Here is an 18617-nt window from a genome sequence, read left to right on the forward strand (position 1 = left end):
CGCATGCCACATGCCACATGCCCAGTCTAGGGTACAGCTAATACGGCAATCGGTGTGTGCAATGCGGTGTGAGGATTACAATCCTAAGTTACCCAACAGCTGTTTGATCTTTCAAATGAAACGGCTCGCAAATCCCCAAAGGGCAAGCGAGAATCGGGTTGAAGGTAAATGTTATATGCAAAATAGAATGTGCAGAATGGAAAATGGAAAATGGCAAATGATGAAATGTTCAAAAGGTAAAGCCAAAGCCGGGCCGGGCCGCAAGCACAAAATTGTTGCGGTTGCCATTTGACCGATTCACAGTTTTTTTTTTTTAATTATGAAATGAATTTGAGTAGTAAATATTTATTTATCACTTGATAAGCCTAAACTAAATACAAAAAATCATAAAATAATTGACTGACACAACAGAGACCACATCAAATCTCTGATTTGGAAATATTTTCAAGTGTTAAATGTTAAGAAATATATATATTGTTAATTGCAATTGAGAGAAAAGTGAATAAATATTTTGTATATCAAAGCTAACTCTACAAAGGCTCGTTCTTTCATCTGCTTGTTAAAGTTAACAAGCACCTTAATGTTCACTGTATTTCCATGAAACTCAGTTTGGCATTTATTTAAAAATTATTAACTTTTTTTCTTAACTCCCATGTTAAACATATGAAATATGTTTTATAGTTGACAGATAAGGCTTAAAGAACTCACTTTTCTGCCTGTTAAAGTCATCATTAAATTTTATTTGTTCTTGAGCTTTCCCAGCAAATTGCTGTTGCCACATTATTACAAAATTCATGGGATAATGAAATGCAATATAATGAAATTCATTCATTTATAATGAAAAGCTTTGTAGATGAATATGAAGCCAAACATTAAACATTTGTTCGTCCAACCTTTATGTCCGTTTTTTAGCCGGGGAGGGTTGGACATACCGCAGCAGAGAGAAACATGTCTCAAATGAGCTTTCACAAAGTTCTTTGAAGATGAATTTTAAATGGAATTTCCTTAAGCCCGGTGCTAGCGTGCACTTACACCACATTAGGCAGCAGTAATCATCAATCAGTCAATCAGTTTTTCGCTCTGTCAATCAGTCAGTCAGTTCATCAGTTCATCAGTCAGATAATAAGTCAACCAATCAATCAATCAGTGTATCAATCAATCACTCATTTAATCAGCTAATCAGCCAGTAAGTCAGTCGGTCAATTCGTCAGTCTATCACTCAGTCAATCAATCACTCAGTCAGTCAGTCAATCAATCACGCAGTCAGTTAAAATATCACTCAGTCAATCACTTAAGCAGTCACTCACTTCATCAGCCAACCACTCAGTCACTCAATCAATCATTCAGAGATGCAATCAATCACTGATTGACTAACTAATCAACCGCCTTAGCTAGTCAATTAGTCTATCAGTGAATCAATCGCCCAGTAAGTCAGTCAGTCAATCACTGTATTAGTCAGTTAGTCAATGAGTCAATCAATCAGTCAGTTAATCAGTACAGTTATTGTTGTCTATACAGTAGAGTTGCCATCCCACCAAAAAAAAAAAAAAAAGTAAAAACAAGTAAATTGTACAGCTTCCATCATGTTCATTTTGTCGAAAACTTTGGTATGAACGTAGCTGCACTCTCTACTGTTCATATAACCTCAAATAGTTTTGTTTTAGCTGCAGAGTTACCACCTCACTTGGAAAACGAAGTTGCCGTATTTATTGGGCCACTTTCAAAGTTTTCTTTTCGCACAGTTCACCGCCCACGCCCAAAAAATACACAACTCAAATCCTTTTGGCTGGGCCATGAAAAATGAAGCGCGCCAGGAAAAAACAAATAAAATGTTATTCAGGCCGGGCAAAAATGCTGGTGTGCTTATCCATAATAATAACTAGTTGGCCGAAGCTAAGTCTGCAGCCACGTCTATTGCCTGCCACACGGAAAATGCTGCACGATTTTCCATTTAAGCGCGTGTCGCCCGCGGCTGATGCCCCCGATACGGGCGGTGGGCTGGTCATCCGGAACTGTGTCGGTCGAGTAATCCCGACGCTGTTTGTAATTTGAATACCGGCCCATATAGCCGGCAATCATTATTTATGGACGCTCCGCTCACATTTGCCGCCCGAGATGTGCAGCTAATGACGTAGCCGCAACTGGCCCGACCCCGTCCACTGGGCCGGAGTCTTCGCTAATCGACGCCAAAAACTAAACCCCAATATCAAGTGACAAGTGCCAGGGATAAGCGACAAAAAAAAAAAACACAGACACACAAACCCAGCCTGATCAACGCGCCTGAATACCCTGTAACGAGGCTCAAGCACAAACAAAAGGTTGATCCAGCTTTAATATAACGCCAACCTATACTAAGTCCCGAATACCCACTCCAGCTGTAACCAATTTCCAACCTATATGAACCCTGAATACCCTTTAACCAGACATACGTATAAAACTAAAGGTTGATCCAGCCTTAATATAACCCAAGGCTGTATGGCTCTACTCAAGCTCTTAAGGATTTCAATATCGACTTTTATCGAATGCTTGGAAACGGGGCATGTTATCGATTATCAGAAAACAAACTCGTACTGCGTGGGCACTAGAGAGATCTACATTTAGAATTTCAAGTCTCTAGCTCTTATAGGTCCTGAGATCCTTGCGTTCAAGCATACTGACGGATGGACGGACAGACGGAAGGACGGACGGACAGACTCGAACATGGCTACAACGACTTATGAAGTCGACCCTTTTTAGTCATTTTCAATGGGTTCAGGGTATAAGAAGATAAGAAAATCGTTAGATCTATCCGTATTAAGCTGCTTGCCTATGCGAACTGAGGGTTTATAATAGCTAGAGAGGTGATATTTGGTATATAGCTTTATCAACGAAAGTAAATTTATTTAATATTTGCCGTTTCCTTAGCCACAGCCCGAAATAATAACGTGAGCACAATTTGATTTTCAAGATATTCCAGCTTGAACCACATGAAATGAAGCATTAGAAATACCTTGAAGTCTACTTCAAGTTTTAATAAAAAATATTTTTGAAAAATTCCTTCGATCCATTTTTATTCAACAACCTGCCCATGCGAGCTCAGAGTTCATAAGAGCTGGCGAACTGAAATATGATATATAGTTTCATGTATACCCTGGCAAATGAAATTTATACAATATCGATTATTTTTTGCTGCGCACTTTCAAGAAATTGATATTCCATTTATGCAGGGCATGTGCTTTAAATAGATTAACGATTCGATGAAAAAACCGTCAATGCAATTAGGTGAATTCAAGTACAGGGTATCGGCTCGACTTGGCGCCTACATTGCTGTGCTCCAAAGTAAGTCTTAACCCAACTTTTTATTTTCGGTAATACAAAGCCCGTCGCCTAATTGAATTGTCGGCAGGTGTAATGACAGGCTAAAAGGTTACGCATCATTAGGCCCCCAAGATGAGGGTCCCCTCGAACATATCCGTTTTCGTATACCCGCCCCGTGGCTGTTGTCAGCGGCTTGCAATTGGGCTAAGTGATGTTCAGGCTCAGGGCAGGATGCCGTGGCCTACCACGAATCCCCGTTGAGTGATTGTCTGTGAGGAATTGATGCCAACTGTTTATGAGCATGTGGATTATGCCGAAAGCAGCTGTCCAAAATGCCACCCGGAAGTTGGGCGCAAGCACTTAAGACCAATGATTGGAACGTGTTCCTTTTGAGCCCAATAGCCATTTCCATTGAACACATTCGCAATCAGCCTCAAAGCGACTTTACGAAATGGAAATGAACGTTTATGGTTAGCTTTGAGCTGACAAAACTTTGCGGAAACATTTAAGTCATGTGCTCAGCAGGGGCTTATTTAAATTAATGAGTTGCAATGCCAGAATGCCAGAAATTTGTTAAAACTATTTGTGTTTACTCAAATGTCAGCGCCAAATTGAACTTTTGGCATAAATCCATACTTGTGGGTGTAAGATGGGCGGAAACGGGCTTGTTGCTCGAGGAACTGTTACGAATACGTAATGCATGCACTCTGGAATATTCACGGCGACAGGTGGAAAATGAGCGGAATGCTGCTCTAAGTATTATAACATAAACTAGCTAAACATATTATTGATTTATTTAAAAATAAACTACGAATTACCGGTAAGTAAAATAAGTTTGCACTTATATAAAATCACAAGTGGAAATGCCCGTGAACTTTACTGGAACCTGTAATAATTCAATTAAAGAGTTAAGAACTCTGTGCTGGCAGCTCAATCCTGAGCATATTGGAGGCGTGTGTGGGGGTGTTAAGGAATGCAGACATGTTAATGTCAGGCTGGTTTCAAATAATTAACATGCGGATGCAGCGGTTCGGGCAGCAGGGGATTTCGGTTGTCTGTCACTGTCAAACTCTGACTTTTAGACAAACACATAAAAAAAGCGCCAAGCAAAAGGGAAAGGAACGAAAAAGAAAATAAACTGGGAATAGGCAAAAAAAAAAAAATTAAATATTTGAACAGTGGCAAATCACATGGTTGTGCGTGTGTGTGGACCCAATGAAAAATGTCATGCGTAATTTCTTGATTGAAGCGTAAAGGCGACAGCCAAGGTCTCGTGTGTGGGCCACGTTTAGGCGGCCCTCAGCTAACCGCTTAATTTATCGGGATGCGTATAAGGAAGTCGGACAAGGCATAAATTAGAGATGGACTTAAATCGTGTCTGGTGACGCGAAGTAACACGAAGTGCTCGTGTCTGCTAAGTGCTGCAAACGAGAGCAATCTCAAGCGAGCACGAGCGAGCACGAGAAAGCAGGACTTTAAACGAGCATAAAGACAGTCTTCAGCAGCTTTCGAGATCTGGTATAAGTCTTCTCTTCCAAATTTGTGAATCTAATGAAAAGACTTGCTAGCTCTTTAAAGCGATAGAGTTTCCAGATCTTGTCATGAAACGCACTTCTGCTTCCTAAAGCTCTTTAGATATGTTTTTAAAGCATTTGACTATGATTGATTTTCAAGTATCTGAGGTGGGAACTGTCGTCTTTTATAAAGGTGGGGTTAAGTTGTTTGCTGAGCTTAGTTATTTTTAGCTAGAGTAAACTCCTAATTTCTTCTCCTTTTTTTTTCCATGTCGTAATTATGTTGTAAGAATACAACAATATATGGATATACAAAATGTCGTAAAATATATCAATATGGTATACATCGATAACAATCATACACGAAAATAGATCGATAAATCGATTTAGCTTTGAATGTAATTGTACTTGAACGATATGAAATAATAAGTAGAGGGATTTAAGCGTTACGATATATCGAGGTGTAACGATATATATCGATATAAGCATAAAGTTGTTTCTGTAGACAGATAACTTTAAAGAGAGACTATTCGAATGCATAATTTATTCATTTTTGTGCAAGAAGAAGCAGCTAGAAATCTTATGGCACCCAATCTATCCCCAAGCCATCGGCCCTATCGGCTATTTGAGCACGCGTCCATCTCTGGCTTGGGGCTGAGCCCGAGGACAATGGCATTTATATTCATTTGTGCTTTGGTTGTTGCCACTTATTGACTTTCGGCCCCGCTGACTATGATTAATACACTTGGCATGCTACAGGTCAAGGGGTACGGAGGTGGGCGGAAAGGGGTGCATTTGAGGTGGTGGGTGGCGAGGGGTGAAGAATCGACACGCGGAATTGAGGCCCATGAAGTAATTAAATTTTTGGTATAGCCAACAAAAATATATGTATGTATATATGTATGTACATGGCACATTGCAATTGCCTTGTGAACATTGGGCGGGCTTTAATGGGTTAACAATTAACCCATTGGTATGCGGGCCAAGTGGGCCACTTCTCAGCTCAGCCACATTGTATATACACACGTATATCATTTAGCATTTCGCATTTAGCATTTAGCATTTAAATATTTGCCAATTTTCGTTTTCTTAAAAATAAATAAAGTCTCCGCCCGGCGGCAATTACAGTGCCTGCCATTCGCAGGGGCTCGGGGTGGCATCTACGTGGCATATTCTGGCATGAGCATACTTTTAGCTGGTTCCCATTTGTGTTTATTATCAGCAATTTGTGTTTTCTTTCCTCTCTCTCTCTCTCTCTCTCTCTCTCTCTCTCTCTCTGTTTTTGTTGTTGTTGTATTTAGTTCTAACGGCCGCTTGTTTACAAAACTTATTTTTCGGCTAAGCGAATTGTATTTAAAATTGCCGCATTGATTGTGAACACAGTCCATGATCTCTGGCTGGATATGGGCGAGCATATATATATATATATATAGTGGCTAGTTTCGACACTTCGGCTGGAAAACAGACATCGAATAGTCAGAGAAGAGCTATAGAAAAGCTAGAAAGAAACAACATTTGAATCTAAACAGCGGCCGCCGAGTGAATAAAACTTTTGGAATTTCTCAGTTCGCTTTTCCAGCAACAATTTGCTTATCTGCTTCAACTTTATATAATATATACACATATATGTGGTGAGCCGGTACACGGCGCTTACCTCACCGTGGGACAAGACAATGCCTGATAAAATAAATAAATTATTTTAATTTTCATTGTTTTAAAAGTTTTCCATAAACAAAACAGTTGAAAAATGCCTTGCCCAAAAGAAAAGTCGGCAATTCGATTGCTTCGAATTGTTTTTTGATCAACATTTTTCGGATATTTTGTCTGTTTTCGATTCTGCCTTGTGGCGCATTCGTAAACGTTTCCAAAGACTGGGCTCTTAATTCATTTCAACTCAGCTTTTAGGCTGAATAAAGACTGGACAAGGGGTTAGAAGTTGGACGAATAGATTTGAAATCAATTTAAGTAAGGCAAGCCAAATTTTCTACAAAATATTTGTATATTAGAAACGTTTAAATCCAAGACTTAAATACAATACTCCATTTAAGCACAATTTATTATTTTGTTTAAAGTATTTTAATACTTGTAAACATTTTTTTGGACATTTTTTATACAAAATTCTTCTTGCTCTTAAAGTTTTCTCGGAGTGCAGCTGCACGAATGAATGAATCAATTGTGACGAGGAGAGCTAGAAATAGTTTCTTCTAGAATAAAAATGATTTCCAACAATAAGGGCATGCTAAATTCGTTGTTGCACTTTAAGGAATATTTAGCCATTTGGCCACTTTAAGGAATATTTAGTGGCAATTGGCAAAGCATGGAACGCAAAAGCAGAGTACACGCCGAAATAGAACGGACGTCATCGGAAAGACAGACGAAATGGAAAGCGCCAGGCCAAAGGGAAGATCCACTTGCCAGGCACTCGACCCATAATCGACCAAATTTGACAAGTTGTTTACATGGCCCCGAACGGACCGAACCAGCTCGAAGCCAGAACCCAAGCGATTCGACCTGCGGCGACCCAAGAACATTTGTGTGTGCGTGTGTGTGTGTGTGTGTGTGTGTGTGTGTCGAGGTATTGGCCCAAGTCGATCGTTTGCCTTATTCTTTATAGCTGCGGTTTCTATTTTGGTGGCGCGCCAAACCCAGCACCCCACTCGTTTGCCCACCCCCTCACTGCCGCTCCACCCCTTTGCACACCGCGCAGTTGCATTTGCTTTAATTATTTGAAATAAACATAAACAAAAGCAGGCAATTGACCGCGCTGATGGCGTTAGCCAAGTTGAAACGCTTCTGTTTGCTTATGGCCAAATGATAATTTGGCCCAGACTGGCAAGTGTGTGTGTGTGTGTGTGCGAGTGGGAGTGTGTGGCTGCAATGCAAGACGTCTGCCAGGGCTCGCTTCTGCATTTGTATGGCCAAAGCTGAGACAAGGCCAAGGCTGCGACCCTTATCAAACACCCACACACCCACCCACCCACCCACCCAACCAACCACCGCCCACCGCCCACACCTACGCTGTGCAGCTCATCAATCACAGCGCGTCGTTGCCGCAAACACTTCAATTTGCCGGCAAATGTGTTGACAAACGTCCGCAGGCTCAGCAGCAGCAACAGGCACAAGCGCAGGATCGCAATGAAGGGGGGGGGGAAAGTGGAAAGAGCGTGAGTGGGCAGGCGGCGATGGAGCAGCGGGAAAACATCTTGAGCTTAGCTTGTTTACACGCATTCTTGGCCTGGTTCGTGTGCGCCCCTCAACCCCCACCGGCTGGACGGTAGCACATTAGCAACACGTGTTGCTTGCCCAGCTCCTCCCGGCTCCCAGCTCAGGCGCCGCTTAATTACACTTTTATGGAGTCATCTTGGTGCCTGCTCCTGCCACGCCACGTACCGCCCGCCGCCCGCCCCTCGCTCGAGCCGGGCTGCAGCTTTGCAGTTGCCATTCGCTGACTTTGGCTTTCATTGCTCTCACTGAGTTATGAGCTGATGCAATTCCTTCAGCTACCATTGTTGGCATCTTTAATGCTTGCCGTGGCTGTTGTTCTGGCCGTTGTTTATTTGGCTTAACATTGTCTTTGGCCATGGCCATAGCCGCACAGCGACTCTCACGACTTGTTCAACACGTTTGACACTCGCGCTACTCCAGATGCAAGGGATCCCGGCAAATGAATCGTATTCGAAATACTTTCATACTCTGGACAGCTGCCGCATACGTCATCATTTAGTAAATAAAAACTTCAGTTTCGTTTTTTATGCTTCCGTTTCGTGCGCTCTTTCATATAGTTTATTTAGCATATTATAAATATGCGTTTTTATTTTGTTTATTATGGAAAATATTCAACAATTCGCAGCGCTATTTTTTGTTTTTATAAACGAAAATATGCAGATGTTACTCTTTGCTCTGCTGAGCAGAAGACTTCAGATCAATTGAGCAATCATTATATTTGTATAAAGTGGTTGAGAACTATAGCCTAATTGTATTATAGGAAAAAGATGCAGACTTTCTTGTATTAAGTATTATTTATAAAGTTTTCTTGAAATATCTTATAAGGAATTTTTAATTAATTGCAACACTGGACAGAGATTTAAGCTTTTCTTTTCTAATGAATTATTTTAAAGTATTTTCAAATATTTATTCCCATTAAGAATCGTGCGATTCAAGCTCATTATCTTTACTTGAAACTAGGCTCAAGGATTTATAAGAATGGGGCTCTATTTTTTTTAAAGATTTTTTAAATACCAATTTCGAATTTCCCATATATCAAATATTTGACCTAAAAACATCTTTCTATCTTTCTCTTTTGCTCTAATTCACTTCACTGCCAACTATGTCTCTCCTTGTCGTTCACTCTCTCTCTCCCCGTCTATCTCTCATACTAACTATCTTCATGCTCTCTCCCATACTCCCACTCTGTCATGCTCACTATCTCTCATGCTCTCTATCTTAAGAGCGTCACAGAACTGTTTGCAATTCCTTTGGGCGTAGCATTCGTAAACGTTTTCAAAACCTTTGCAGCTTGCGGCAATTTGTAAAATTGTTAAATACTTTATCTACTCTCTTCTTTATTTTTAATAATATGAATATACCCCTAATACAGGGCATACGAAAAATGTTTGACTCAGAGTATAATTTGATTTGTTTTTGTTATTGTTTTCACTTATTTGCGTAATTAACAATTCATTTGTTTATGCTGCAAACGAAAATTCGTGTGTTTGGCTTCTGACTTATCCGCGGGTTACATTAGAATATTCCGGAAAAGTTTCGTGCTCGTTAATGTGTAAGTTGAAAGCTTTAAGCTTGAGTGGAGGTCGGGTAGGGTAGTGTAGGGTAGGGTATTCATATATTGTCATATCTCGGCTTTCACATGATTAATTTTGTTTATTGCCTCTGCCCTGTCTTTATTTTCTTCTCGCTGGGCTGTAATTCGATTTGACTTTTCTTGCTGATGTTGCCGTTGTTTGTTATTGCCCATTGTCTGATTTACATTTATTTGTTTACCTTTGGCTGTTTTTTTTGTTTATATTTTCTTTCTGTTTTTGTTTTATAACCGAACGCTGAAATTCTCATTTGGTCGAGCAGCTGTCAGCGCAGCTATCAAAAAGTCACCCACATTGATGGCTTATCGATGATGCGGAAAGTGTCTCCTTCGGGCCCCTCGACCTCTCGACCTCTCGGCCCCACGTCGGCTCTCGCGCCCAAATATTCAAGGTCTAGGCGGCTCTTTGGAGCATTTCACGGTCCACTGAGCCGTGGCCCAAATGTACTGTGCATAATTTTTATTACAAACAATTTTATTGCATATTTTACATATTCACATATTCCGCCAATTCGCAATTTGCGACACGCATCCAGCAATGGGGGGCTGTTGCCCCCAATCTCAATCCCAATCCCCATTCTCCATCTGGCAAATGCATCGTAAAAAGTGCTCTGCATTAAATGCAATCGTTAAAAATGATAAATGATGAATCGCCAAGTGCTGCGGAACTGGAACTGGAACTGGCACTGGCACTGCAATTGGAATTGGAATTGGAATTGGAACCAATTAACCGACAAAGGCTGATTGTCTCAAAAGCAATTCCATTTCCATTTTCAGTAATTAAACTGATGCCAAACGATAAGGCTATGGGAATGTGAGCGGTATCGTAATCATTTTGCGTAATCTCTGGGCAGAGACAAAGCCTCATTTTCAAAGACGCAGCAAAATTTGAACCAGCGTCTTGCAGCTTGCTGTTTCGACGCTGGCACAACTAAGGCACACATTCTTAGCGAACGCAAACTTAGTTCTTTTTCTTTTTAAATCAATAATAATTGACTTTTCCTTGTAAATAATAATAATTGAAATACTTAACTAAATAAAGCAACATAAAAATAAAAAAAAACCTGTTACATTTGAACCAGCGACCCACAGCTTGCTGGTTCAACGCTAAGGCAACTAAGCCTCCCAGGCGTAAGCTCATGAATCGAATCAAACAAAGCGGCAAATGCAAGTTATCTATAGAAGATCATGATCAATTACAATACTAAAAACTCATCAAATCCGATTTAGTCAGACTTAGCTCAGATGTCTAGAGATATGATTAAATGGGCATATTTCATATTTGAAGCAATTATACACAATTATATGTCTAGACTTGCTTTCCTTAATTATATCTTAATTAACAATCGATTGTTCACAGGGCAGCTATAGGATTTAGTGGGGCGATAGGAAAAGTTCTATCAAGTTAGCAACAGTTGGGATTGAGGAGGAATCGGACAGATGAGTTGTGCTTAAGTCTGACTGAATATATAGATAGATAAATAAGTACAATAATGTTTGACTACACAACATTCGCATACCCTCTAAAAAGAGGGTACAGTCAATGCGACCAGCAAACACCCTACAAATATATATGTATTATGCACTAAAATTTGTTAAAAACTTGGCTGATTATAGAGTATAGAGTTCTTTCATAATATAAACGATGTCACAAGCTGACCGCTTGAACCAAGCCAACCGTTCGTGTTGCCCTAGAGTTGCCCAAAAGCTTTTAGACAGCCACTTGTTTTGGCCTACTTGAGCATGAGATTTACTGGCGTAAAGAAAGAAAAAAAAAAGAAAAGCGATTTTTCCCAATTCAATTTGCATTTTTGTAATCAACTCGGCGGAGAAACTGCAGCTGATCAATGGGAGCTGCTTTCTCGAATTTACCGAATCAATAATTTTGATAATTTACTACGCGTTTCATAATTATTTGGCCTTGACTATTGGCAGCTTTTTGATTGGGGAAAATTCGCTGGCGTTTGTGTGTTTTCAAATAAATATATATATTTATCGAATTATACTTTTAATATCATGTATAATAATATATAATAAAAACCTAAACCAATTCTTGAAGAACTACATGCATTTTAATTCACTGAAAAGCCAAGGACTTCAAACTAACCTAACTTTTCAACACGTTCACTCACTCTTACAACCGCCCTCTCTCTCTCTCTCTTTTACTCTCCCTCTCTCTCTCTCTCGTTGACAGCACTCTTAAGCCTGGGCGCTCTAGTCGCACTCCTCTCGCTAACTTCTATGACCTTGGCCAGCATTACGTACAGTGTTGAGCAGCCAAGAGGCACGATAAGGTCCAGTGTTGGACAGGGCAATACGATGTTTATGCTTGGCAGCAGCGTGGTAGATGCGGAGGCCGATGAGATGGATGAATTAGATTCGGGTATACTGCTGCCCGACGAGAAGGACAATTGCCCGGCGGGCTACTTTCACTGCAATACGACGGCCCAGTGCGTGCCGCAGCGCGCCAACTGTGACGGGAGCGTGGAATGTGATGATAGGTCGGACGAGTGGAACTGCGTCAATGAGGTGGATGCCAAGTACTGGGATCACTTATTCCGCAAGAGCTCGTTCGGGCGCCAGGGCATGGATGACAAACCAATTGGCGTGTGTTGTGAGTACCCGATGGCTGATAAAAACATGATAAACAACAAGGTCAAAGCAATTAAGGCGCCTCGTTAAGAGCGACAATACTGTGCGAGTGGCGCCAGCTAGCGGACGCTTGGCCCATTGAGGTTATGTACCTCTCTATGTCTCCCTCTCACTCTCTCTCTCTCTCTCTCTCTGTCAGTCGCATTCGCATTTTAATAATAGAAATTCGCATGTAAATTCGCAAGTTTCCATTCAGTTTTCATTCATTTAATTAAAAGACTCAAAAGACAATTATCCTTGATGACAATTGTCTCAAATGTAATGTTGCCATCCCGACGCACAGTAAATATCCCGTTAACGCGAATTCGTTTCGCATTTTCATTTTCTCTGTTTTTCCCCCTTTTTTTCTGCTTTGAATCATTTTCAGACTGGCCGAATGCGAAGAACTTCAGCTGCCCGTGTCGCGGCAACGAGATCTTGTGCCGCTTTCAACAGCTCACGGCGTTGCCACCTCAGCTGCCCACCAACAATCTGTCAACCCTGTAAGTACCCAAAACTGTTGCCGTATATTTATGAAAGGTAGGGGCATGTATGTGCAATTACTTTTTGGCAAATAGCAAGAATTTTGTTGCCAACTGGCGCGAGTTAGCAGATATGGCAACACCAAGCAGTGTTGATTAACAAAGTTGTAAGTGACGCATTTAACAAGACGGTGTTGCCACTATTTAAACGCAATCAAGCTACTTGTCAACTAACAAGCATTTTGACAAGTTAATAGAAGAAAATATCTCTAAGAAGACTTTGAAGTGGAACTTAAGCTTTTGGTTTCATTTAACACATACTTAATGTATATAATGCTTATTTTCATTTTCAGAGTTTTAGAGTGCTCTAATGTTTTGTTTTATTTAAGCTTTGTATTAGCTTTAACATTTAACCATTTGTTCTTTTTTTATAGTTTCCGCTCTTTTGTTTCCTGGTAATTTATTAATTTACTTTTACTACATGCATCTGAGTTTTATTTCTTCAATTGTCGCTCGCCCTTTTCCATTTATGTTTTTATGCTATTTTGAAGGGTAGTCAATAAACCATGTGTCCTCCAATTAGGCTGAAGAAATCTATTTATTATCTAAAATTTTACACATTTTTGCCTATTTTATGGTCCCAACTTTGCATCATTCCAAATGCAATTACTTTTCATGCCTTTTTTAAGCACTCTTTGTATATATTTCGGTAAGCAGCCCAATTAAATAGACTTTAATATTTTGTGGATTGTATGAATTATCTTTAGTTTCCAAGGTCTTGCGTAATGTTGCCCACATTATTTGCGTTCTAAATCCACTTACTTTGCAAGCCTTTTCTCAATATACGTTCAATATACTTCAATATTTTATAGGTTCTACGAATATGACCAATACTGTATTTTAGTCAATGAACCAATTGATTTCAAATTAATTTGGGGGTTTCTTTTTTTTCTTTTCTTATCCATAGCGATCTGACGGGCAACAATTTTGGCGTCATCGACGAAACCTTCTTCGGCGGGCTGCCCGCGGTGGAGAGCCTGTGAGTAATGGATGCCGGCTGTAAGTCGGAGCCCGTAAAGCTCCGGCTAAGGCCTCGTTAAAATCGAAATTCAAGCGCCCGGCGACCAGAAGCCGACCAATTGTGAATGCTTGTGTTTAGCTGTTGAAATTTTAAGATACAGTCCCAGATATTAGCCTCCTGCTGTGTCCTTTAAGCAGCCACACGCTGGCGCACATACAAATTACGCACACAACTCGACTGCATGGCTGGGCGAGGGGCAGAGGGATCAGCATGGCAGGGTGGCTGTGTGGGGGGTGGGGTAGGGGGGTTACATGGGGATATGGCAGACAGCTCGTATCGTGTTTTGCAGCCGGTTGCAGTTTATGTGCCACTGTGTTAAAGGACACTCACTGCGACCAGGCTAAAGCCGTAAAACCGTTTTAACATACGACAAAATGTGAGACGCTTCGTTAACACTGCAAAAAAGAAACAAAAGAAAAGCAAAACACCCGAAAACTTATCCACAGATGAAAATATGAAAAGCGCTCCGAGTAGCTAAAGTTATCAAATTTGGCTTAAATTTAACGCCTCGCAGTCAATTCGAGAGGGGCGGGTTTTTGCAAGAGATGGAGAAAGATTCAACTAGGCACTAGATTACGGGAAAATTCAGTATAAAGCCCTTGGAAAGTAAATTTTGCAACTAATTTCTTGAAGAGGAAGAGTCTAAGGAGACGGGAGGCTGACTACGCGAGAGGTCAACAAAAGGTAGTCAATATGCCTAATGTCAGATACTCAGAGAAGCAGAGAAAGAGAGAGAGATAGAGAGAAAGAGAGGGAGAGTGACAGAGAGAGCCATATATATGGTTTGATCATAGCAAATGAAGACGTTTAAGGACAGAGAGACAAAGAAACGGAGAGAGAGAGAGAGAAAGGGACAAAGACATAGTATGATTACAACAGGGACAGAGCTTAACATGTTATGTGCTAAGACAGAGAGAGAGTAAATGGGAAAGCGAGAGAGAAAGGGATAAGGAAAACAAGGCAGACAATGAAAAAAAATTGTTTGCGTTCCGTTCAATAAGATTGACAGAGAGAGAGAGAGAGAGAGAGAGAAAAAAATAACAAGAGAGGGATATAGAATGTCGCTGACAGATTGGACTGAGAAGAAAGAGAGATGGACAGAGAAAGAAAGGAATCCAAAGACATAATTCGAACTCGAGAAAAATAATATCTAATATCCAGCTTAAATTCCTAAGAATTCGTTAGATTACGCGGAATTTTCTCTCAGTGCTGCCATAGTTGATTCATTAGCTACGGCCTGCGTTGCCAGACTTTGTAGTTAATCCATCTTGGCTACGAGCATATTGCCTATTGGCCACATTGCTTAAGCCTAAGCACTTGGATATCCATCACTGGGACAGTTTCTGCCCGAACACAGCCCCACACGCACCCCCCGCCCACATACGGACACACATGGACACGGACACGCCCACCATCTGGCCTCCTTTTGGCCGGCACTTGAGCCGCATCTGCGTAAGCCGCTGTCAATTGCTGCCATCTGGTTGCGGATCCTCTCGTTTTTGAAATTGACAAATTCCGGCGACACCCCAATTATATCGCATGGGAATCGGAAAGACGCAAAGATGACGCGGCGCTTCCGGCTGAGGCGTCCGCGTGGGCTGTCGGACATTTGTAAAAATTAAATTGACCTCAGGCTGTCAAAGCAAATGCGTTCGAGTTATAATCAAAAAGTGTGTGGGATTTAACAATGAGAGAGGCTATTAAAACTAATTGTGCGAGCGCTTCACGCCAAATTGCCCGACTTGCCGATACCCTGTGCGAAATTTGAAATGCACTTGAGCTACTTAAAGCAAAGGCAGAGTTTGGGCATCAACTGCTCAGCGGCTGAATTTAGAAAGAGTACGTGACTGGTAGATACCCTGTAGCTAGCTTATGAGCACTTTGCCCTAAAAGTCACTGAGATATAAATAGGAATCTTACAATCGACAGCTAAAAAACAGAAAGAGAAGAGTAAGCAACAGAAATACAAGACTGTCAGACGCCATGATACCCTGTACATAGTGAAAGTTTATTTGATACCTTAAAAAAATGCAGCTTAAAACATTAAGAAGATCTGAGCATGAATAATAAAGGACTGCCAACACAGAAGAGCTCGATAGTTGAGTATGCTAGGCTGGTTAATACCCTGTAGCATGCTTAAAAGCAGAATAACTTTCTTGACTGACAGATACCCTGCGCTTAGTTTCAAACAAACAAAATATGTACTCGTTTAGCAGGGTATGAGAAAGGGAATTGATAAAAAGAATGAGAAGAATTCAGCTTAAACGATTTCCGACGCGCTTTAACAAAGTTTTCGCTCTAAAAATGAAATATTTCTGAATTTGTGCGAGTAGCTTTCCTGTTGCTCACAAACGCCTCAAGAAACGCTCAGCTGCTTTTTCTTGTTAGGTTTGGAATAAAAAAAAAAAAAAGGGAAAGAGATAAATAAATTGTTTGCGTTTCTTAACTTGAAGTTTTTGTTCTTCGCCGTCAGCCGCATTTTCAGTGTGCGGAAAAACTTGACAATTGAATTTCATATTTATTAAGTTTTATTCATTGTTGTTTCTATGTGTGCGCACACATATCCTACTCATCATCTGTATCTGTATCTGTATCTGTATCTGCATCTTTATTCGTATCTGTATCTGTATCTGTCTCTCTACTCGCCCTTTTACGCAGGGTGCTCAAGCTTTGCGCAATCCGTGAGATTGCCTCTCATGCATTCGATAGACTGGCCGCCATTCCACTAAAGACACTGTAAGTATATGTTCAAGGCGGGGAGGGGAGGGGGGCTGCGTTTGGCTGGGGCAGGGTGTTGGTTGGGGCATAACTCATAATTAAGTCTCATTATTTATGTGCTCTTTATTTATTTGTTGCTGCCGCTGCGGCGGCTGCCTCTTCAAATTGGCCTTCCTCTCTAAAAGCAAACAATTTGTATACCCTATACACAATGTGCAGAAGAGTATATTGGCTTTGTGCAAAGTCCCACCATCGATTCATCTGTCCGTCTTTCTGTTCATCTGATTCAAGTAGACTTAAGGGATAATATAACAACGCTTACGCTTAAACAAATAATTTGTATACCCTATACACAATGTGCAGAAGAGTATATTGGCCTTGTATAATGTCCGGTTGTCAATTCGTCCGTCCGTCTGTTAATTTATGCGAATTAAGTTAAATTACAGAATAACATGGCAACGCCCACATTGAAGTTGACAATTTAAATAAAATACCCTGTTCATAGCTTGCAGCAGAGTATATTGTGCCTGTCGCATCAAAGCCGTTGCCATATTAACATTTTAGAGTGACCAGCGTGAGCAAATGTTGAATGAAAACTTCTACTGAGCTTCTGTTAAGATCTTTACATAAATCCAAAACTTATAATTATTATAATTTGTTGTGGAAAACTGTGAATGCGTATTGCGCAGTCGGTTATACCCGACTGCCACACACTGACTTGCTCTACTCTTGTTCTACATTGACTTTTGCCTCCCCCATTTTTTTTTTTCCTTTTTCAGTTATATGGACGATAATGAATTATCGCGTTTACCAGAGCATTTCTTTGCGCCGGGCAATCAATTGCGCATTTTGTGAGTATTATTACCTATTAATTTATAATTATTCGCATTATTAACCGTTAACTGTGCGCCTTTAGTCACACTTTATGCTTAATTTACCGTTGCTCTTATGTGTCTTTTTAATAATTGAAGAGTAGGCATTTGCCGCGACTTAAATGCTTTTGATTAAAATATTACATATGCTTAGCTGTTCAAAATCGAATTATTGTAATATATATTTGGGGAAATATAAATAAATAAAATATGAACTATGACAACCATAGCTTAATATATATATATATATAAAGCAAACTGAAATATACACAAAGGGAGACATTTGCGATGCCATAAAGTATATTCTAGATCAGCATCAACAGCCAAGTTGATACAGCCATATCCATCTGTTCGACAGTCTGTTGCTATGCGTATTGTGTCTCAGTTTGAGAGCTATCGGACCGGACCACTATATCATATAGCTGGCCTAGGAGAGATCGGTCGGAAAGTAGTTTGTTGTGGGGCAAACGTTTTTCCGACATTTACTATTTAAACTATGCTCAGTATCAAGATCGCACTACCTAATTATATATAGGAAGAATCGGTTGAAAGTGAGTTTTTTTATGGCAAACTATTCTGTACTCCGAGATATTTTTCTCAAGCTCAGCATTTATGAGCTTCACTTTACTCACATATCTGCAAAGCCTTCAGGCAAATGTCAAAAAGGGTATTAGATATCCTTACTTTCTCGTTTTTTTTATATATAATCAAAGACAAAATCAGAGGAAGCTCTGCAATGAGCCCAGTGCTCAGGCACTTCTATTCAAAGCTATTGCGTTGGCAAATTGCGCATACGCCGCGTGTGCTGCAATCATTTTTAAAGGCCTTTTTTTACGCGCTATTCACATAATTAACACATAAATATCAACTGCTTTGGCTTGTTTATTAGCTTTGGGCACCGCATTTGACATTGGCAATTCGCAAAAAAAAAAGAAAGGTTTTTGTTAGAATTTTACATTAGCTTGTTATAAATATTAAGGCATTCACTATTTATGTGGCGCTCGCCAATAAAATAAACATAAATTGCATTGAATTGTCAAAAGTAAATAAACACGAGAGCACAAATATATCTACGCCACGCCGAAGATTAAATACCCTTTCAGACATTTGCCTTATGGCCTTTGCGGATATGTGAGAAAAGTGAAGCTCGTGATTGCGGAGTTTGTTGAAAATATCTTTTTCCATTGATTTTTCCCATGGAGCTTT

General features: G+C 40.3%; 2 protein-coding genes across 2 annotated transcripts in view; one reads left to right on the top strand and one right to left on the bottom strand.

The window, feature by feature from the left end:
• LOC6633644 (putative uncharacterized protein DDB_G0277255) overlaps nt 1-18617 on the bottom strand; it is a 61833-nt gene that overhangs the window by 30537 nt on the left and 12679 nt on the right. The window lies entirely within an intron of this gene.
• Nucleotides 1-18617, top strand: part of Lgr4 (Leucine-rich repeat-containing G protein-coupled receptor 4) — a 34694-nt gene that overhangs the window by 2972 nt on the left and 13105 nt on the right. The window contains exons 2-6 of the mRNA XM_015170081.3: nt 11822-12241; nt 12647-12761; nt 13708-13779; nt 16480-16557; nt 17319-17390. Of these exons, the coding sequence (XP_015025567.1) occupies nt 11822-12241; nt 12647-12761; nt 13708-13779; nt 16480-16557; nt 17319-17390 (757 nt within the window). The remainder of the gene's footprint in view (nt 1-11821; nt 12242-12646; nt 12762-13707; nt 13780-16479; nt 16558-17318; nt 17391-18617) is intronic.

The sequence above is a fragment of the Drosophila virilis genome, chromosome X, assembly GCF_030788295.1.
Source record: "Drosophila virilis strain 15010-1051.87 chromosome X, Dvir_AGI_RSII-ME, whole genome shotgun sequence".
In the NCBI taxonomy this organism is placed as follows: Eukaryota; Metazoa; Arthropoda; class Insecta; order Diptera; family Drosophilidae; genus Drosophila; species Drosophila virilis.